This window comes from Hermetia illucens, chromosome 1 (assembly GCF_905115235.1).
Source record: "Hermetia illucens chromosome 1, iHerIll2.2.curated.20191125, whole genome shotgun sequence".
NCBI lineage: Eukaryota > Metazoa > Arthropoda > Insecta > Diptera > Stratiomyidae > Hermetia > Hermetia illucens.
In genome coordinates, this window is record NC_051849.1 from 134,947,873 (window position 1) to 134,971,042 (window position 23,170).

Sequence of the window (23,170 nt, forward strand, 5' to 3'; positions counted from 1 at the left end):
TGCTCTAATACAAAAATGAAGCCTAAACTGTTACTCCATTTTAAATGTTAGGTTTCAAGAGAATTGTTCATGCATTGCTACCATTTTTATTCACCTCAACTTATTCATTCCCCAACACATAAGTGTAACCAACATGTTTCTCAATGGTTTCTTCAGATGATATAACCCACAATCCGTCGGTAAGGAGGGATAAAGGGACTTTATATTCATTCAAAAGCTACGTTAGGATAGGGTAAGGAAATGAAAAAACAAAAAACATGTATTGCAGACATGGCATATTTACTATTAAATACTATACATATTTGTATTAGACTGATAATACTTGGATAGTCCTGTTGAATTTGCATCTGTTACCGCGAATTACAAAAGGAGGTGATAATTTCATCAAGGTACACTGATGCAGAGTTCTTCATGGTATGGAGGCGATATCTTCCAGTGTATAATTCAATAATTTATAATTTAATTTAATTTCTTAAAGGATGTAAGAATTATGCAAATTGTATGGACTTACTAGAATTGAAATTGCTTAAAATGCGGAACCAACCAACCTTTATATTTCAGCAGAATAACTTAGATATCCACACTACTAAGGTTTGAATGGTTCTGAAATCAGAATACTGGGGAATTGTGTTGTTGAAACAAAGGATGCTGATGAAAATCGCATTTTCTTCCAAATTGTCTTATACAGTAGACATACAGGGGCCAATGGATAAAATCGCTGCCTAAGATACTTAGCGATGACTCATCATATTGTTACTAACACAAGTTAAGTGCCTGATTTTTAGCCTTATGAGTTGGGGCTTAAGGGAGTCATCCCGTGTGTCGGGTTGGAGAAATCAATTTTTTTTTGCATGAATTGTATCTATATATATTGGAGAATATGTGGGCAAAGGGATTTTCCAATATTCCGAGTCGTTCAGAAATTACAGTGTTAAACAGGTAAGAAGTTTGCAACCGCGGCTAGAGTACTCGATGAGAAAGAGCATCGAATCTTTTTTTACCTGTTAGTTTTTACCTGAGCCTTATAAATTCGAACACAGGTATAAATATAAAAAGATGGAAAACCAATCAATTGTCTAAACTTATTTGCTGTTTGGAATAAAAAGGATAATCCAGTCTAGAGTGAGCACTGAAAGCTATACTCAGTTATATTTTGTTGTAAGTATTGTGCTGTTTGTGTGTTAGTGATTTTTTTAAATGGATCGTACGAAGGGAGATCGCTTTAACGTTCAACGTCATGCTCGCACTAAAAAACGAGTATTTGATGGGAATCGATACTTATCAGAGAAGAAAAAGGACTTCGCATCAACATCAGCAAAGAAACTTTTAACAAGCATGAACATGGATGTTCCAATTGCGACAAGTTTTGTACATTTTACATTGGATTTTGCTGAAATTTTCTCCGGTATTTCTGCAAATAATAAAATATACGTAGTAGTAAAAAAGGAATGCGTAGGACATGTCGAGAAAATAATGGGAACGCGGCTTAGGAATGCAAAGAAGAATCACAAAGGCATTGGTGGAAATGGTGCTGGAAAACTTACTGATAAGGTTATTAACGACCTCACTACATTTTTGGGGCTAACTATTCGTCAACACGCAAATTCGATAGAAGGAATGAAGCAATAAATTTGGGCAACTTTCTTCCATAAATGTTCTACAGACGAAAATCCTCAGCATCAAAATTGTCCAGCAGGCGAGGACAGTTGGTGCAAATAGCGCAAACCGGAAACTAAAGGAGAACTGGATAGTTTCCACCACGAGAAGGCACCTTTGACTGAAGAAAAAACAGTCCTCAAACCAATGTACGAAAATTTGTCACGAGATGATCTCTTGAACAGATGTTTAGGAGCAGAGACCCAGAATAACAATGAGTCGTTAAATGCATTGAACTGGACTTTCGCTTCTAAACACTTTCATGCTGGGGCCAAGGTCGTAGAAATAGCCACTTTTCTGGCTGTAATTATTTTCAATGAAGGATTCAATGGCATTCTCAAAATCCTAGTGACAATGGGATGCCAAGTTGGTCACATATGTCAGGTTTATGTCGCCCGCCGTAATGAAGCGCGCATTTGGCGGTCCGAAAGACGATCGACTGACCTCGCTAAAAAAAGCCATAATTGAAACCAGAGAGCAACAATCGGCCTTACAAGACTTTTTTGAAGAAACGGAGGGTGCCCTCTATTGACCAGGTATAGCAGATTAATGGTGAGTTAAAATTTTACTGTTGATAATCACATTTAAATTTTCAAATGCGTTTTTTTCGAAATTGCATCTGGAAAATCGGCTGCCACCATAGCTCAAAATCTATCTAACCAAATTCTTTGAAATTTTCACGACTTCTTGAATACATATTTCTACGGTCCGCAAACTAGGATAATTGCAATTGCACGGTTAGTTTTTTTTATTCATAAAAAAAGCCGTAAAAAAACACCAAAATCCAAAAAATTAAGTTTAAAAGCCCACCAAAAATTTACCTTTTAATCTTTTCTAATTATCCTAGTTTGCGGACCGTGGAATATTGTCCACATTAAAATGCCGTTTAGTTTTTTTTCCTCAGATGAACACAGCGCCCTCCAGCGTGGCAGCAGAAAAACACCTTTTTTTGGAGATGGGTGCATAAATTGACACGTATTCTGAAAACTAGTTACGATATCAAGCTCAAAAATTTATCACATATACTAGAGATTTCAATAAACATATGGTGAAATCACGTTTCTATTTTTATCCAGTCCTCCAAAATAATTTTTCAAAAAAAGGCAAAAAAAAACGGCCTTCACACGGGATGACCCCCTTAAGAACACACTCAAACTTTACTGCTACCGAAACGTCTACAACCCCTCGAATAGGGACTGACTTCACGGCAACGACCTTTGGCTAACGAAAACGAACTATGAGTGGCTTTTGGAATATGCGCACGCTCCTCTATAAAGGGGGGTCCTCAGAATGCTCGCTTCCCAATTTGAGCGGGAATTCCAGCTAAGCTGGACATTCAGAGCCTATGCGAAAAAATATGTTGCACTCTTGAAAGCATTTCCCTCCCTCCTGCTAAACTACCGGTTATTTGCTTTTTGTATTGTGGAGAGTCAAGTGGTAGCAGATGCGAATCCGGTGTCGGGTTGTTTCTGATGACTACCGCAAGGCGCGCTCTCTTGACCTGGAAGCCGGATTCTGACAGACTACTAACTGCAAAATTCCGGGTCCAGGTTAAGGGGCACCACAATTGTACAATACTGAGCACCAACTGACATTTCCGATGTAGTGGAGAAGGATGGTTTCTACGAGCAATTAAACGCAGTTCAGGAGAGACTTTCTAAAGGTGACATTGTGATCCTGATGGGTGATCTGAATGCCAAGGTGGGATCTAATAATACCTTGATCGGACATATGATGAGCAAACACAGTCTTGACGACTGCAATGGTAATGGTGCGAGCAATTAGATCGACCACTCCCCGATCAGCAGTAAATTTAGGAGTTGTCTCCTGGATGTGCGTAACAAAAGAGGCCCTGACATCGGCTTCAAAAGGGATTACCGTTTTATGGTCACTTACGTGTTGCGTCCGCCACTTTTCGCAGGGTTAGGGAGCTGTGACCCCCTAACTTTAACATCGACCGCTTGCAGAACCCAGCTCTCCCTCAATATTGGGAGAGCTATCTTGAGTAACCCACCCGAGTATATCGATTAACACAGGTCGTCGGCTACGTTCCGTCATAATATCTGGCTGAGTAGGTCGATGAATGGAAGGGGTTGAAGACTCGAGGTGAAATCCCGAGAAGTCCAGCGTAGTGTACGCAGTGGCAAGAGAGAATTTGCTCTTGCGCTGATCAGGGAAGCTAAAGATCTCGCAAGTCGCAATAATTTCAGGAATATATACTGCATCAGGAACGAGCTTTCATATGGTCGAAAATCTTTCGATGGTCCTGTGAAGCACGTCAACGATCGACCCCTCATCCACGATAATGACGGTTCTTAAACGTATTACATCCGGAGAAGTTCCTCCTCTTGTGGATAAAATGGCTAATCACCGTAACATGCGAATTCGGACTGTTCTTCTAAGCAGAAGAGAAATAATTTCGACCATCAATGCACTCAAACGGAGTAAAGGTGCTGGGCTTAACGATCTCGCACAAAGTTATTTATCTCTATCTCTATCTTGGGAATCCGAGAGCTTTCTCAGGGAATGGAAGAAGGGGATTATCGTTAAGATCCCAGAGAAAAGGACCCCTTTTGAGTGTGACAATTGGAAGGGTATCTGCGTGCTCTTTGTCGTCGCAAAGATAATAGTTACAATAATCCGCAACAAAGTACATCTCGAAAGCTTCATCGACAGAGAACAAGTTGATTTCCGCTCCAGATCCACCTGCATTGACCCCATCAAAACCCTACGGACCATTTTGGAAAATTGGATGCGCGGAGTTTAGATATAGTTTTCAAAAGCGAGCGAAATAGAGTTTTCAAAAGCGTGAACAGAGAGTGTATCTGGAGTGCTCGATACAGAAGGGGCATTCCGGAGAAACATGTCACGTGCAGCAGCGAGGTAACATTTCGGAGGATTTTAAGGTCAAAAGTGGAGTCCGCCATGGTTGCATCTTGTCACCGATATAATTTCTTCTTGATATCGGTGCTGTTCTTCATGCTGCCTTGTCTGGATTAAGTGGAGAAATTCAATGGACTATGACATCTTTCCTCAACACCCCGACTACGCTGACATCTGCTTGCTCTCTCACCGGGTCATGGAACCTCAAATGGCTCTGGATTTGGAAAGAGAGGTAAGTAGAGTTGGACTGAAGTTAAAGACCAACAAAACCAAGGTTCTCAATCTGACGGGTCACCGCACTCCAACTATCAACATTAATCGGCAGAGCATCAAAGGCGCCGATCAATTCGTACATCTAGGACGCGTGGTTTCTGCATCATAAAAATTCTAGCCACTTGCGCTGCGATTGAACTCTGTTAAAAGAGCGAATTAGCGGAAAGAAATTTATGTAGAGAAGTCACATGTGCCTGCGGATCCTGCAATTGGATACCCTTGAAAAGTGAATTCGGTTCGGATTAAAGAATAAAATTGCGGCAGATAGCAAACTACTACGAGGAGAAGCGCCTCTGAAGAAATTCGTAATAGAAAAGGTGGCTGCGAAGAGTATAGTTAATTTTTTTCTGGAATAAGCAAGGAATTTCATTGATGGCTTATCTAAAAGAAGTCAGTATCACGCTTATTTACTTGGTCAGGCATGTGATGCAGTTGTACAAAAGGGACGTAACAGGTTGATGCGCGGAGTGTTGCTTCTGTATTGGGAGAGATTCCTTAAAACTACAAGATTCACAGAAGTAGACTACTCTACAGTCCGCACTGGCTCCCAGTCAATTTTGTTTTAAGCCGTTAATCTTTCATGTAATAATATGCGGGTACACGACGAGTTTATTTATAAATAGTTCGTAGTGTATATATGTTGAACATACCTGATATTCAGTACGATATGGTATTGACATTTGATCTCTTATGGAGTATCAATTTGACACAAAAGGGGCAACATTGACCTACTGTAACTTTATTAATCAAAATAGGAGGGAGGCGCTCATCGGGGCTATATAAGATTTGTTTCTTTTGCCACCCTCTACCCCCACCCCAAATTTCATGTCAATTTTCATCTCCATTATATTGCTTCGAATGTGTACAATAACATACTGAAATTTCAAAGCGAATGATCAATGTTTTTTTTAATCACACACGCCAGCCTAAAAAACGTTTGGAGAAAAACAGATTCAAAAATTTATTACAATTTTGACAGTAGTGACTTCTCAGTACAGAAGCTGAATCATAACCGGCAAAACAAGTTGCCAAAATATTCCCTTCTATTATACAACATATCAACAAGAGAACAAGAATGTGTAACATAAACAGTCAAAGTAGACGTTTTGAAAAGAAAGGCTCGATATAAGAAGTAAGAGGCTCAAAATGCGGCTTTCACCCGCTGCGCTATATACACTAGCTACTCATTTTCAAAATGGAATATGACTTTCATATTCTTACCACATATTTTCGGATGTATTTTCAACCATAAAAAAATAAAAATTTACAAAAATTGAACCCGTCACGTCCCTTAAGTATAATTATTATTAAGTCAAAAATTCGACCCAAAAAAAGAAATTAATAATCAATTGAATCACCCTTGTTTCTTATCATTAATCCGCTATGCATGCCTCCGGTTGAAAGCCAGCGTTGAGCTGGTCGCATTTTCAATCGAACTAACGTTCGGCAAGTAGGCAAGATGCTGAAATCCCAATATAATCATTGCCACCAATCGTTATTTTATTACCTGATTTTGTCGTTGCCGTATTTAAAAATATTTTTTTGGCATCATCACTTATGACCTGTTGGTATTATATGTTTATGTTTGGCTTTATGCTTGTCTCCCTCTTGCAAGTTTATCGCTTACACAACATTAAATTATGAAAATCTCATTAAAAATGAAATCGAAAATGAACTCGTCAGCGATTTTCAAGTAAATTGAGTGTGACACACAGGCAACAATACATTGAATCAATTTGAATAAAGTTTTGTTTTACACAAAGCCTTAAAAATATCAGGAAGACATATACCCCGACCTTCCAAGCATCTGATTCCATAATCGTCGCCATTTATAATCTCCAGATTTTAGTCTCCGGTGAACAATATGTACCGATGCCTTCCTTCCCCAAAACGCTTCGAATCACGTCTCGAAAAATATTAAGAAGATTTTAAGTTTGTCGTATAATTGGAACCAATTTTGTCGATTTGACAATTTAAAGTTTTATTTAGATGATATAACGATTTGGAACAGATTGCAGTTTTCCGATTGCTTTTATAAAAATTAAAAATGTTATGAATACATCGGCGTAGGTTGTGTAAATTATTTATATATTTACTCTATTCGACACTAGTATTTTGCCGGTATTGATACGACGGCGGATCATATGGAGTACACAGGTACTTTTATTGAAAACCCCCCAGTGTTTCTTGCCTACAAAGAAACACCTGTATATGTTGGCCTAGTCATTCCAAATCAACATATTGTTCTGTTGCAGCAAATGCATACAAACCATTTTCCGTCAAAACTGTTAGATCACCCTAACACCTCGTGTCTTACATCTTCATAAAATAATAAACTTCTCGGAAGGTCCTGAAAATGTTGAACACCCCAGAACCGGAACCAATAGTGCGTAGGCGTGGCCACTTCACTTTCAGCAAACACAAAAGTATATGCTACATATATTCTAATACGTTTTTGATGCCTCCCATAAATTTAACAATGAAAATTCCTTTTAGACTATCAATGCACTAAAAAACTATGTTAGATCCTTCAGTGGCTGGTGCCACGTGAAGATCAACTTATTTTTAGGATCCATAACTACTCAATGTGTTAACAGCAAAAAATAAGCGTTTTCTAGTACTAGACAAACAGGCGGCACCATTAAACAAAAACATCTGCAGTCTAACGAATCCATTTCCAATTACACTTCTTTTGCTTGGCCACTAATTTTTCTCTGAAATTATAATAGATCTCAAAGATAATTTCAAATGCAAGTCGTTTTTTGGCAGCAATGCATGAAAAGTAGCTTTTCCAAAGATTATATGATTAGAAAATTCTTAAGTACATATATAGGTCATTCGGTAGTAGTAAATTCCCTAATCCTCCTATGTTCTGAGAATATAAGTGTATTTCAAGTTTTTTTCTTATTCGCTGCATGTAGTACTCAGCCCGGCACTGCTTAGGACATAATGGGTACTATCACATCATCACTCCTTTTTTCACTGAAGATTCACTTTTCCACTGTATGCTCCACCATGGACATTTATTCACTTCTTGGATTATCACACTGCATCTGAAGAAACATATATTGCACTATATCAGCATTAATTGCTTCACAAAAACGGGGCACCCCAAATATCAAAAGAAAGATTTTGCAAAATACAAAAAAGGACAGACGGAGGACGTTGGCACTGCAATCATGTTCGGTTTCCGAATACAACTGTAGAAGTATAACTTTTTACATAGAAAGATTCTGTGATGAAGTTGCTCGGAGGATACAATATATGAGTATTCCCATAACCAGTGCGAACTAAATGTGCGGATAAAATCTTCGCACAGTACCAGCTGAAAATATCTGAATCCGATAGAATAGGATAAGACCATTCTCTCCATAGAAAGGAAACCAGTTAGTCCTTCCTGGTCGAATGCTTCGTAAATGAAAGCATATTTTCCATGACAATTATTTTAACATTTAAAAAAACATAATTTACTTGATCTCTCCATTCGAACTCATATAAACTTCACCCTGAGTAGCCCCCAACAAATTCCAGAACTATAATTTGACAACTGTACAATTACTTGCCAATATAACAGTGTTTTCCTTGCGCTATTGATTCCAGGGGAAATGATTTCATAAACTGGGAGATGCGTAGTAGATCGTCTTATACGAAATTTTCCTTCAGTCTGACTATGAACTCGTCCTAGGGTGAATACTGGGGAAGTTTAGCATGCGTTACGCTTCCTCGTTCACTCACCTTCAATTACAACTACTTGCACGAATATTTACACTTTAATAGCACGTGGATAAGAGCATATAAAATGTGTTCCTCGGTAGTTCAGCATTGATGTTTCTTAATGTTATCTTGTAACTTATTCACATGCGAAAAGCCCCGACATCCTATACATCTTTCGGATTGTTCGTTTGTTTACCTAAAATGTGATATAGTGCAAAAAGGAGCCTCATTTCAAAGAAGCAAACATTTCATTCAGAAACATTCAAGCAACAATTTGATAAAAGGGGTAGGTGTGGGAATAAACTTGATATTTAGGTGAAATAGGGTCAAAGACCAGAAAAAATAGCGCAGTCGCAGCGACCACACCTAACGGCCTCTATGATTCAGTTCTATTTATCTGTGACATATCTTCAAGCCAAAACCTATTACAATTTACTAATTCTATCATCACAAACGGTGCAGAAAAACTTCACTTTAATTAGTGAAATTGAAAGGCTTCACACAAGATGACTAGGCAAATCACTGGTTAATTATGTTGTCGACAATTCACGAGCACACTTACTCTGGCGAAATGCCTTTTTTGAATCTATTGTCGCGCCTCGTCGAAATCCAACTTGCCCATCATGACTCTTGTGTCGTATTAGAGCGTCTCCTGTCTAAATCTGACTAAGCAGAAAATCAAAATATTCTTTTATAAGGCATTTTGACTACTTGAAATTCCATAGGTGCGGATAAATGAATGATAGAAAATTGAAGCTTCACGTACGAAAGGATTCGTTGATTTCTTATTTAAGAATATTTGGGAACACGTTTGTATGTATATCGGAAAAAAACCTACGTACATCTCAAGCTATATACATATATGTATATTATTAAATAATTTATACAGTTGCATGTATATTCAAGGACCTTCATCAGAATTTCGATTTTCTTCATGGTTTCGCTAAAAAGAAATTCCAAAATATGCTAATTTATAAGCCCGCTCCAGTGGCCTAACGCCTTATTAATATTAGGAATTTCACCAAACTGTACAGTATTGTCCTTCATCTATGATCCATATTATTGCAAATATTGTCCTTTTACACTATAATAATATATATTGATATTATTATCTTTATTTAAGCAGATATCAAAATGATTGTTTCGAATTTTTGAGAGTGGACTCTGGCAATGCTTAGGCATATAATGCACAAAGGCGGTGTTAGGGACTTTAATAACAATGGTGGAGAGCCTCGATCCCCTAAGTTCAAAGCAATCCACTTTCGGAACTTGGATGCGGATCGACAAGCAGAGAGAACTGAAAACTCTTACTGCCGTTGCAAATCTCAGGAAGTGCAGCATAGCGTACACCGTGACAAAAAGGAGTTTATTACTGTGCTGGTTGGTTAGGAAAGAAGAGCTAAATTAACAGCATATGCGAATACCACATCACGAAAGTACCAAACAAACTAACTAAGCACCTCCTACTTTGTAACTTTGAAAAAAAAATGTTCATTGTATTTGTATATGAAGAATGACTATCTGAAAATATGTCCCTAAAATTTCAAGTTGAGCACAATAAAATTGACTGAGATGATCGTTGAAAAAGTAGAATTCGTTCCGTAAACGACCGAAGTTTAAACGCGTTTTTCAACAATGGCATGTTTGACTCTGGTGACCAAAATTACTCGAAAACTACTGAATTATTAACTTTGATTGTCGGCCAATTTGTGGAAAGCGTGTGTTTTTAAGGATTTGTGTAAAACAAAACCTTATTAAGATCGATTCGGTGTATGTCTGTCTGTCACACCCGATTTATTCGGACACGGCTGGACTGATTATTACGAAAATTGGTAAGAGCGTGTGATCTGTTCCATTTACATATAGCAAGTGGCGCTATTTTGTGTTTAGTTTAAGGGGAGCTCCCCATACATGTAAATGGAGGGTGCAAAATTGTTTGTTTGTTTAATTAGTACTTTTCGAAACTGAGACGTAGGGGAGTGAGGGCTCAAAATATGACCAAAAAGTGTAACAGGTCTCGTTCTCAGAACCTATCCAACCGAAAAATCGGAAAAAATCACGGTAATGCATTTCTATGAAATAAAGTTAATAATAATATACTTCATCATTTCAGAAATTTGCCCGACAACCCCCCTTATGTCCATCCCAGAAGTACAAAATTTGGCATGGGTGTAAGGAATAACGTAAGGGACAATTTGGTCAAGTTTATAGAAAATTCAACTATTATTAATAAAGTTATAGGGGTGAAACTTTGTCATTTTTTGTGAATTTCGTGCATTCCACAACGTGTATGACGTCATCATTGCATATCAATTCGTCAATACCACAACGAAGTGAGTTCGTATGAATGGGGGTCACAAAGAATTATTTTGTTTTAGTTTTTTAGTCATTTGTATATGAATATTAATTACTCCAAACAGACATGTGTGTATGTAGATATGTAGTATGTGTACTATTGAAGTTTGCGGGTAGTGCCTAGTTCAAATAGATATATTTGTACATTAAAATAACCATATTTAAGGTACGTACTATATATGTACATATGTATGCTTTTGTGCACGAAGTAAATCGGAAATATGGGTATGATCAATTTATATACGTGCATGTATACGTATAGTATTCGGAAATAGGAAGTTTGTTTGTTTAGGGTGAGGATAAAATCTGTGTCCGGAGAGCTGAGTGGTTAGAGCACAAGGTTGTCGTAGGGAAGGTCGTGGTTCAAATGTCACTGGTGGCAGTGGGATTTGTATCGTGATTTGACTTCGGATACCAGTCGACTCACCAGTGATTGAGTACCTGAGTCAAATCGGAGTAATAATCTCCGGTGCGCGCAATGCTGACCACATTGACTACTATGGGGTACTCTAATCCTGTAGTGTATCGTTACGGTCTTGGATGAAGTGCTCTAACACACTTCAAGGCCCTGATGAAATTAGATTGTTGTGCCAACGATTAGTATTATTATTATAAAATCTTATAGTTTGGAAAAATATGAAAGAATATGTTGGATTTGTAGCCATATACGGATATAAAAATGTGCGTAGAAGTTTCTCACATAAGATGACCAAAAAACCTTTATACCCGAAGCGCGAATTTCCGGCATTCCGACTTATTTTTTAAATCCCTCAATCAAACACTGTTTATTGTTATTTTATTCATTGACATTTTTTGGTTTAGATGTATTAGGTCGCCACAATCTTGGTCACCACGAAACATAAAAATAAAAATATATTTTTATATTATATATATTTTTCAATAAAAAAAATTCTGAAAGTTGTTCAATGTATGATATAATGTAATCTTGTGGTGTGGTTCTAGTGAATAGTTATTTGATATAATTAGACTGTTTTTGCTCTTTCGCTAGTCAAAGGGTAGTATAGGTCCCAGGGCGGAACGTGGATTGGTAGCCACGATGGAACATAAAACCCGAGAAACGCCCGCTGAACCAACACCAACAGCTTTACTACCAAACCCTATCTCCACCTCCACGTGGTGACCGCTGCGAGCTCTTTCTCACGAAAAGTTGCAAACGGGGAAGGATGAAGGCGAGTCTCCCGCGCCTAAAAACGAGACAAATTGTACCAACTGGTCCTCCAGGTTGGGGTTGGATAGGGCTGACAACCATACACAGAAAACCGAAGTTACGAAGCCACAATAACAACAACACGGACTGGACGGATAACACAACGACGAACCCGGCAACGACAAAGGAATAACGATTTGCTCATTTTCTCATGGAACGTGCGCTCCCTATACAGAGATGGAGCTCCCAAGCAGCTGTCCCAACATAGTGCTGATGTAGCAGCGTTGCAGGAGATGCGTTGGACATGGACCGGTTTCCTGGAGAAGAGTCGTTACACCATATATTATAGCGGCCATCCAGTAAACCATATGATCGGAGTAGGTTTCTTAGTCAGCCAAAAAATGAAACCGGCTGTTATCGGCTTGGAAAACATAAGCGAAAGGATATGCACACTGCGCTCCAAGCAAATTTAGAAATGTAAGCCTCATTAACGTTCACGCCCCTACAGAGGAGACGGCAGAGTCGAAGAAGGATACCTTCTACGAGGCAGTAGAACGAACCCAAAGCATGTCCCAGATATATCAAAATCATACTTGGGGATTTTAACAGCCAAGTAGGAACGGAGCCCGTATTCAGGCTATACCTACATACATGAAAATGGAGATATCGCACAGTCCAGAAATTATAGGGAAATCAGGTTATTGAGTACCACCTATAAGATATTCTCCACTATCTTGTTAAGCCGGATAGCCCCATACGCCCAGAACATCATTGGCCCATACCAAAGAAGCTTCACTCCAGGCAAATCAACAACAGATCAGATTTTCTCTCTGCGGCTTATGATGACGATATCGACATCATGGGAAGAACGACCCGAGACGTACAAACTGCGTTTAATCATGGAGAAAGAGGGTAATGGCATGCCAACAGTAGAAGAGCCAGTGGAAATTTTGATGGTTTTCGGGTGAATTTATAAAATTTAGTCATACTATTATTAAGTTTATTTGAACAGATACTGGGATGGAGTGTATTTTGAGCCCTAGATTTCGTATAGATGGTCTGCTTTGCTTTCTGGGGCACATATTTTGAGCCCTCACTCCCCTTACGTTTCACCCAATATAAGAAATAAGATCAATTTCGAAAAATAATAATCGAGCCGTTTCATTTGATACCCTAGATGACTATATTCGCATGTATGGGGAGCCCCCTCAAACTCAACACAAAATGGCGCCACTTGCCATATGTAAAGAGATTCATAGTCCAAATCTTCCCACTAATTTTCCTGACAATTAGTTCAGCCGTTCCCGAGTAAATCGAGTGTGACCTACGGACAGACCGACTGAAATCGATTTTAAAAAGGTTTTGTTTCACACAAAACCTTAGCAAAACAGCGATCAAATCTTTCCTGCTACGACTTGAGAAGCGAAACGAATGTGGTCTAGTGACTACGACAACAAAGTCCACCACAGAAATGCTTTAAGTACTATAGAGAGAGTAAAGCTATTTTGCCAGGACATGAAAGCAAAAGCCTGCCTATCCGCAAAGAAAACTAAAGAGCAATAAACGCCCAGAATGGCTAATAACTAGACGCAAATCAAGTCCATGCAACTAAATCTGCTTCAGGACCTACTCACAAAAACTCCATATCGCTATAGTATTCAAGCAATACAAAGATCTGCAGTTGTGTATGGATAGCAGGCAGTAGTAGTAAAGTAGCTATAGGATACCGGAAAGTACCCAGAGGACGGATCCACGCTTGCCAACATAAGAGGTATATACATGTATAGCTGCTTCCCTGTACCAAGTATACGATAAGTTTATGCCACATCGTTCTGATTTCCAAAAACGAAAGCCCAACTTCCCAGTGTAACTCGAGACTGTCACGACGAAAAATTTGCCTCAAAGTACAAGTGGAGATTGCAAGAGGCTTTTTTCAAAAAGTGTGATGTGATCCATGAGATGACACATTCAAGTCGATGATGTTATCATTAAAAGAAAAACAATCCCCACAGATTACTTGCCCTAAGTTCACAGGGCGGAGGATATGGGCTCGGCTAACCTATTAGCAGATACGAAGAAAGTTACCGAAAATCAGACTTCTGGATTGGATGAAATTCCGATAAGGTATGACAACTGCTGGCTTCGTAGATGACACTGGGATAGCAATTCTATCGAAATGACTCAAGGAGATCGAGATTTCTGTAAATGAAAGGAAATGAGAAATCAAATCTTGGTTGAAAAATTCAGCTCTCTCATAAAAGTAAAGCAGTACTAATCAGCAAGAGAAGAAATGGAACAATAGCGAACGAATAATTTACTCGCAATCAGTCCTCAAATACTTGGCGGTAAAAATTGAGAAAATAAAGAACTTCAAGGAACACATCGAATATTCAGCAAGTAAGACACCTTCCATCACAATTACAATTTCCAGGATATTACCGAGCATTGGTGAGCCAAAACAAAACCACTGTCCTCTTATCTCATGGGTAGCTAGCAGTGAAAATACGTTTGAAAGTAGTAGAGTCAAATTCTGATGAAATAAAACCTTATTAAAACCGGTTTACTGTTTGTCCGTCACAAGCATTTTTTTCTCGGAACCGGTTATAGCGATTGACCCCAAATTTAGTGAAAAGGTGGGAAATGTGAACGCACACGCAAACAGCGTTACATCGTTGTACGTCGAATTTAAGGGACCCCCCTTACATACAAAAGAGAGGTGTAAATTTTTTTTCACCAAATATAGTCATGTGGGGTATCAAATGAAAGGTCTCGATTAGTACTTTCCCACCGGTCTTAGTTTTAACATTTGTTGGAAAGATGAGGAGTACGGGGGGTCGAAAATGATCATCTCTTTGACGGACCCATTCTCAGAAACTACCCAAATAATAATCAATCAATCGACCGGCAGGGGCACTGAAAGTCCTTTCCGCTAATCGCCTCTCGTCCAGCAGTGTGAAACTCTATTTGCTGCGCGGACGTTTTTTATCTTTTCAAAATATATTAACATACTATTATTAATTTTATTTGAGCAGATATTGGCATGGCGATTTTGATTTTTGTTTTTGGATTATTCTGGTGAGTAGTTTTTAGAATGGTCTCTTAATTTAAGTGAACCTTTTATAACCCCCTCACTCCCCCGTTTAGTAACCGAGACCTTTCATTTGACACCGTGATAATATCGCCCCCATTTTGCATGCATGGGCCCACTTAAATTGAACATAGAATGATGTAACTCACTGTATGCGTGGGCGTTCGCAGTTGCCACTTTTCCAGGTGTAACGATTTCTAAGAATCTTGCGTGTAACACATAGACAGACGGACAGGTAGAAAGCAAACCGATTTTAATAAGCAGCGCACACCACGACAGAAGAAATTTCACCATTGCGTTGATCGGTAAAAATAAGATTGTCACAAGTGAAAACGACAAAAGGAATTTCATCATTGTGTTGATCAGGAAAACAATTATTATAATCGTTGGCGCAAAAATTTAATTGGATCAGGGCCTTGAAGTTATTAGAGCACTTCATTCAAGATCGTAACGGTACACACTACTCGAGATAATTACCCTGAATTGGACTCAAGTATTCATTCACAGTTGAGTCGACTGGTATCCGATGTCAAGTCACGATACAAACCCTGCTGGAACCAATAAGCTTTGAACCGCGACCTTCTGTAAGACAGCCTAGTGCTCTAATCACTAAGCTATTCGGAAGGAAGAAAGGGAGACGATTACGTATCATATTTCGTTTTTCTTTGTTTTGCAAACAAAACCTTAATAAACAAGTCGGAATACCGGAAGCTCGTGCTTCGGGTATAAAGATTTTGTGTTCATCTTATCTAAGAAATTTCAACGCACATTTTTCTACCCGTATACAGCTACAAAACTACGAGACATACGTACATATTACAGCCGTAGATGTTACGCTCACCCTAAACAAACAAACTGCCTATTTTCGAATACTGTACACATATAGGCACGTATATAAATTGATCGTACCCATATTTCCGATTTACTTCTTATATCTATCTGAATTAGGCTCTACCTACAAAGTTCAGTAGCACGCATATAGTATATACCTACATACACACATGTCTCGTTGGAATAATTGATATTCATATACAAATGATTAAAGAACTAAAACAAAATAATTCTTTTCCACCCAATTCATACGAACTTACTCCGTGTGGTATTGACGAATTGATATGTGATGATGACGTCATCAGGTTTTAGAGTGCACGAAATTCACAAAAAATTGTAAAGTTTCACCCCCTATAACTTTGTTAATAATAGTTGGATTTTCTTCAAACTTGACCAAATTGTGCATTATATTCTTCATTATACCCGTGCCAAATTTTGTACTTCTGGGACGAACATAAGGGGGGTGCCGGATAAATTTCTAAAATGTGGAAATATACTATTATTAACTTTATTTGTGCAGATATCGGAACCGGATATATTTTGAGGCCTAGATTTCGTAGAGATGCACTATTGAGATTTTTTTCTGATTTTTCGGTTGGATAGGTTCTGAGAACGAGACCTGTTACACTTTTTGGAGGTCATATTTTGAGCCCTCACTCTCCTATGTTTGATCCAATATCAAATATTGAACCAGTTTCGAAAAGTACTAATTGAGACCTTTCATTTGATACCCCACATGGCCACATTTTATGAAAAAAAATTTTGCACCCTCCTTTCACATGTATGGGGAGCCCCCCCTTAAACTTAACACAAAATGGCGCCAGTCGCTGCATGTAAAGGGAACGGCAGGTCACATACTCCTACCAATTTTCGTGACAATCGGTTCAGCCGTTTCCGAATAAATCGGCTGTGACAGACAGACAGACAGACACTGTCCACGATTTCTCTCAGAAAGGAGGAGTCTGGAAACTCCCTGAAAACCACTCTAAGCCCGCAGAACATCGTCGGGAAATGTTGAAATCGGAGGGAAACTGGTGTGCGGTGAACACCGCCATCAAACGAATACAAGAGGAACCGGCAAGAGCGGAGCGCGCAAGGAGGACGCGAAGAACGGAAGGCGTGGTCGCGTAAAGCGCAATCCACCCCGCGAAGTAATGCTTTGCGGCGGTCCCGCGGGGAAGGAACAAGGAGAAAGTGGGGGTGGTTTTAGTGGGTGAGAATCCCACACGCTGCTGCAACCTGGCGCGGCAGTGTCTTTCTAAAATTTCCACCTCCATCCATAAAAAAAAAAAAAAAAAAAAAAAAAAGACAGACATCGAATCGATTCTAATAAGGTTTTGCTTCAAACAAAACCTTAAAAGAATAGTTTAAAACAAAATATTAAGGGCTTTATTAAATTCCACTATAGAAATCATTTTCATCATAAGTGGAAATAAGGCGGAGATTCTATTGTAGTCAGTACTGATGACTTTTATAAGGATGGATCAGGACTGCTTCAATTTCAGTTTTTATTCCTCATTGTCCAAAACAATCATTGTTACGGAAAAAATGACCTATATTAAAAACCGGTAGAAAAACAAATGATAAGGTAGGCAGGCTTTATATGCGAGTTATTTATATATTGACTGCAAAACTAAAGGAAAACTTTTGGGACTTAGCGTTGAGCACTACTATATATGCACATAATTGTACATCACCTACATAAATCCAACAATATGACAATTGAAATGGGAGTACAAACAGACCCATGCCTATTTACTTGGAGGAATCAAGATAACTTTCGATTCTTATCTTGTAAGTTGACGAACAAGCAAGAATCCCTCGAACGTGAAGGAAAAGGAAAAAACAAACGATTTAGACGTACATTTAAAGGCAGACATTAGGGAAATGAAGACTTTTCTAAGAATCAATATTCAAAGAAATGGAAAGAAGAAGCTATTCAAACTCGTACAGAAGGAGTACACGAATAATGGCTTTAAAAGGTATGATTTTCATAAGCCTAAACCTCAAAGAATGTCCATGTTGACCGTTCAAAGTTTTATCGACATACAAAGAAGCTATGGGAAGCTTAATTTATTGGGCTAATACTGGCCGAACCTGTGCTTAAATATTATTCTGGTTACTTAATATTGTAATTTGCAGAATACATAAACAACAACTGCCTCCCTCTGTATACCAAGCTATGAATATATCGATGAGTGATGCATCTGAAAAATTGTTGGATCTTAACAATTTTTTGAGTTTAATTCTTGATGGAACCTTCTTTCCTATAATTCTATGATAGGAGTTAGAAAACCCTACTTTAAAGAGCGGGGTCAAGAGAAATCTGGTTTCTGTTAAGTGGATTTGTTCTCGAAATCAATTGCTGACATTTTTACACAGCCACTTTCGTTTGAACTTCACAATAGGTTAACTAATGAACTACTGAACGATGTCAATTAGATATGTTGTTTATACTATTCTGTACTAGTAATATTATTAGACTGATTCATTATTTGCTGAATAATATAAGATCTAAGGACGATGTGATACCAAATAGGCACCAAAAGAATGTTGAATTTATAGTTCTCTGCCTTTACTTGGCGACTGTAAGTGGAAGGAGTAGGCTTTCTACCCAATTTATATACCAAATTCACCAAAAATTCCCCGGAATTACATTTTTTCGTTAGGAATGTAACATATATCCTTCTAATTTGCTCAAGTTCAGTGTCACAACTGATGATTTTTAAGAATGGAATTAAATTTGATACATCCGCCTTTGCAATAAATTTTACCAAAAGAAGACACCATTACTGGAGTCTTGAGTTTATGAGTACGACCCGCAATCCAAATGATCCAAGATCGAAAAAAGACAACGCAATGCATATTGATATGTTGAGCGGCAGAATGTAAAGATCTTGTTTAAATTTGAATACGACTTATTACTCTCCAGTTCTTAGCACCCAAACTTTCTACTGTAAATCACCAATAAATCGCTGGAAAGAAGAAAATTTCAGGGTGTATATTATTCAAAAACCTCTCTCCCAGAAAATCTCCTTTAAGTTTCCTGGAATTCAACTTGACTACCGCTTTAAAAGGACATTCGCCCTGGTTAGAATTTGATGTAGTGAGCCAAAATTTGAAATTACATCGACACCGGACACCCGTCCGATAGCGACCCTCATAAGTTCTTACAAAACTTCGTAACAAAGTAAGCTCAGCCCCTATCGCTCTGAATCTTCAGTTCAGTTTTATGGAAGAATGACAATCAAGAAAACTTTTCTAGTTTTAAATAATTTAATTGCGATGATCGTTCTGATTATTCACAAGTGAGATATACACTAAATAATTAGTTTAAATTTCTGAGTGGCAGGCATTCATCACATTAGTTAATTTTTCTCCAGCATATTTTTCGTGAATACGTTGTGTGACCCGCCGCGGAACGCACTCTACACCACTTACAAACTAGCTGCCCATAAGCTGCATTCGAGCCGTTACCATACTTGTTAGAAATTCATAGCTACGTCGCTATAGAATCGACTAACAATGTATCATTTACCGCATCAGGTTTGCGGTCATCCAACAATTCCAAGATTGCTTGCACAGTCTAGCACTATTCAATATGCGCGATTTTCTTTTGAGAGCAATTGCTATTTTTAATTTATTCGCCATATACATTTCTGCAAGCACAGCGAGCAGCGAATAAACAACTGTTGTAGTATGTAGAAAAAATTAAACTGGTTTGGTCATCGCTTGAGGTTCTAGTATGAGTCATTAAATGTACCGTCAGACAAACTGTAAGCATGATTCCATGATCTTACACGTACGTATCTATTTATTTGCTTTTCAAGCAAAGTATGTGCCAATGCGATAATTTACCAAACAAATGGAACGCTTTCTTCACGAAAGCATCCAAAGCAAACGCCAGAGTCTATAAGACTTCTGGAGTGGTTGCGCCGCAGAATAAATCCGCCCTAATCACAGCCTATAAGTAGCCATGAAATAACCTGGAAATAGGCTGGCAGATATTAGCAGAATATATAATTCTGATTGGAAACCAATGTCCCCTTCTCTGCACCAACAAGGCAATTAAAAAGTAGGATCTAATTTAAAAATTTATTCCACGAAATGAACATAATTCCACACTTAGTCACTCGATGACTAACGTAGAAAGCTACCAACGCAACACACGTACATTTTCCCGGTTTCCTGTCTTTAAATTGATAGCAGGCACTTCAGATAAGGTTTGATAATTTCAATTAGAAATTTGTGTACTCCAGACTATCTTGAATGATGTTAAATTTGGAATCTCATCATAGCGGCTCAGTTGGTAAACTAGTCACAGATCACCACCGTAGGGTTTGTGGCTGGTAAATTACCACCAAGTCCTATTATGGCGGAAACTTATTCTAACCGAACAAAAACTACTCAGGAATTTCAGTTACTATCCTGCCTCCAACTATAGAAAACCCAAACAACTGCGAATCGTTCTAGACAGGAACGCGATTTTCCTACAGCCACCCACAATCTCAAAGGGACTCACCTCTATCCTGTCAACTTTTTCACACCGGCCGGCTTCAGTTTCACCACCAAAAGTCCACTGTTCGCACAACGAATAAGTTCAAGTTCCCGCAAAACTACTGAAATTTGCCAATTCAAAATCCAATGTACTCCGTGAGAAAATTGGAAACGTAATGTCACGCACACAACCGTGAGAAACAAATAGCTCCCGTCGCTTTTCTTTCGAGGCAAGTCATAAACTTTTGACAATCCGCTTACTGGGCGTCACATGAAACCACAAGTGAAGCCTTATCAAATGTGGATCGGGAACGGGATGGGCGAGTCGATATGAGCTACGTTTATAAGCTGCATTTCCCAGCATAGTCACATTCTTGTCCGCTGAATAACTTGGCGCTGAAAATGAACGTTTGACATGAATGGGAGAAATCGCTTCAAAATATAGTTGGGTCGTTTTTGAAAAGATTTCTCTTACGGATGAACTATAAAATGAAAGAATTGTGAATATTTGGTTTGTATCACAATTCCTTTAAGAGATAATAGCAAACCACGATATTTTAGGAAACCATTCACTTTTCGTCCATATTGATGGGTAAAACTCGAAAATGTGAACATGTGTTATCTTTCATTAGGGCGAATACTTGCTTCTTAATAGAAAATTCTACAAAAATCCAGAAGAAATACGTTTACCAACGATACGGAACATTTAATACAATCACCACAACTGCACATACTATACTGTTGATTCCAACGGTATAATTAATATACTTGTATTTCCTCAAACTTAGGACTTTCCCTCCTCCTTTAAAATATACAAGAAACGGAAACGTAAAATTGGCATTATGTGAAACATCATTTCTATAGCGGCGTACTGATATCATTCGCGAGCCTTGCGGTTCCATTTGAGCCTTGCGTCAACCACAAGCATTTTGTTAGTTTTTGAACGCCATTGCGTTTTTATTTAAAAAATATTGCGATGGAATTCAATGGTACACCGCCTCTGCACATACCCCCTAAACAAGGATGGCTTCCATAAAGCAAGAATGTTCATACTTGATACAGCAATCAAGAATGGTTACACGGTCGAAATAATCGAAAAACTGATGAAGTGAAAGCAAGACCAGATATGGAAGAACCAACAATCAACATTGTTCGAGCAAGAAAGCACTCTAGCTGATACAAAATGGGTGACCATTCCATTATCCAAAAACTTTTATAGAATAAAATCCTTCCTAGGAAAATACAATATAAAAGTGGTCGGATCAAGCAGAGACGCAACCCTTAAGAGACAATTAGCCAATATAGGGACCGCACCACCCACTAACTATTGATAATTGATGGCCATCAACCCAAAAGTTATAAGATTATCCCTACCTGCATGTGGACCTTTTTACGTTTTTCTCTTTACCTTTTAGAATGTGTACCCACATACGGATCTTTGACTTTTAAACAACTTTTTATAATCTGTCCCTACAGACCTTTAATTTGTTTTATTTAAAAATCAGGAAAAACTTCCCAATGATGATTTAGTAGCTAAAGTACTGAGGAAGAGAGTAAGTAGCTCTCGAAATAGGTATTTACTATTACAATATATTGTAGTAGCATCTGGCAACTCGATTGCCGTGAATTAAGCGATTCTAATGGTTAGTTTGCCATTCATTGAATGACAAGTGGCTGTCAAAGTTAGCTGGTCCCCTTGAAACTTAAGGATTCTTCCTGCAAACTTGTTTTAAATGTATTTTTATGATCAGAGTTTTTTACATCACTATAAAAGTCAACTGTTACCTCAGAGCAAAAACGGGCGCTAGCATCATTCTGTAAGTAAGATCCCGTGGGCCGTAGCACCGCAACTTTCTTAACCACATTCTCTGCTCTAGGTAAAAAATGTCGCGTGTAACAAAACGTAAACATGTCATGAAGGAAATGTTCACTGATGATTTTGAACTGCCGAAAGAAAACCAGCAAATTGTCCGAGTAGTGAGCAGTCGAGGAAACAATCTGCATGAGGTCGAACCGGCCGCAGATGGCGAACATTTTCTGGTTTCGATGCCAACTAAGTTCCGCAGAAACATTTGGGTGAAACGCGGCGACTTTGTCCTAGTCGAACCTATTGAAGAAGGAGATAAGGTCAAGGGAGAAATATGTAAAATCTTGACAGCCGAGCACGTAAAAGAGTTTTCAAAGGAAGGAATCTGGCCGAAGAAATTCACCAAGAAGAGAGAGCTAGAACAAGAAGACGACGAACTTTTCCGCAATGTCAATAGGCGCTACGAGGAATCCTCGGAAGACGATTCGACAGGAAGTGACGAAGAAGGCAACTCTACGGAGGATGATGAAACACAAACATAATTGTGATAAATTATTAAGAAAAAAAAACAATAAATGAAAATTGCGCACGTATATCAACCATATTTCTTTGAATATCAAGTGGTGGTGCGCCTCGGCTGGTTACACTTCACCGTTACTACATCTGAAAGTGAATGGGGTACTTTGACATTGAACCGGTCTGTTTTCACTTGCACAGTTGCCTTTCTCAGATTTATCATCATCACAACCATCGTTCCATCCATTCTTTCCGTTTGACCAGAGCGGTTTGATGGTTGGTTGGTTGGGTTTTGGTGCTGACGTTGCCACCGTATGCTTTGTCTTGCTTTCATTGATGTCAGCCCAAGATTTCGCGCAGCCTACTCGATCTGGATGAAGGC

General features: G+C 38.6%; 1 protein-coding gene across 2 annotated transcripts; it reads left to right on the plus strand.

Annotated features, from left to right (window-relative positions):
* Positions 1-21,986: 21,986 nt before the first annotated feature.
* LOC119647659 (probable RNA-binding protein EIF1AD) lies at positions 21,987-22,865 on the plus strand. 2 transcript variants are annotated; one of them, XM_038048743.1, is made up of 2 exons: positions 21,987-22,286; positions 22,343-22,865. In XM_038048743.1, the coding sequence occupies exon 2, from the start codon at positions 22,350-22,352 to the stop codon at positions 22,812-22,814; it is 465 nt and encodes a 154-aa protein (XP_037904671.1). In that variant the 5' UTR covers positions 21,987-22,286; positions 22,343-22,349; the 3' UTR covers positions 22,815-22,865. The 2 variants fall into 2 exon arrangements, with proteins under 2 accessions (XP_037904671.1, XP_037904663.1); XM_038048735.1 differs by having other exon boundaries at positions 21,989-22,282.
* The last annotated feature ends 305 nt before the right edge of the window (positions 22,866-23,170 follow it).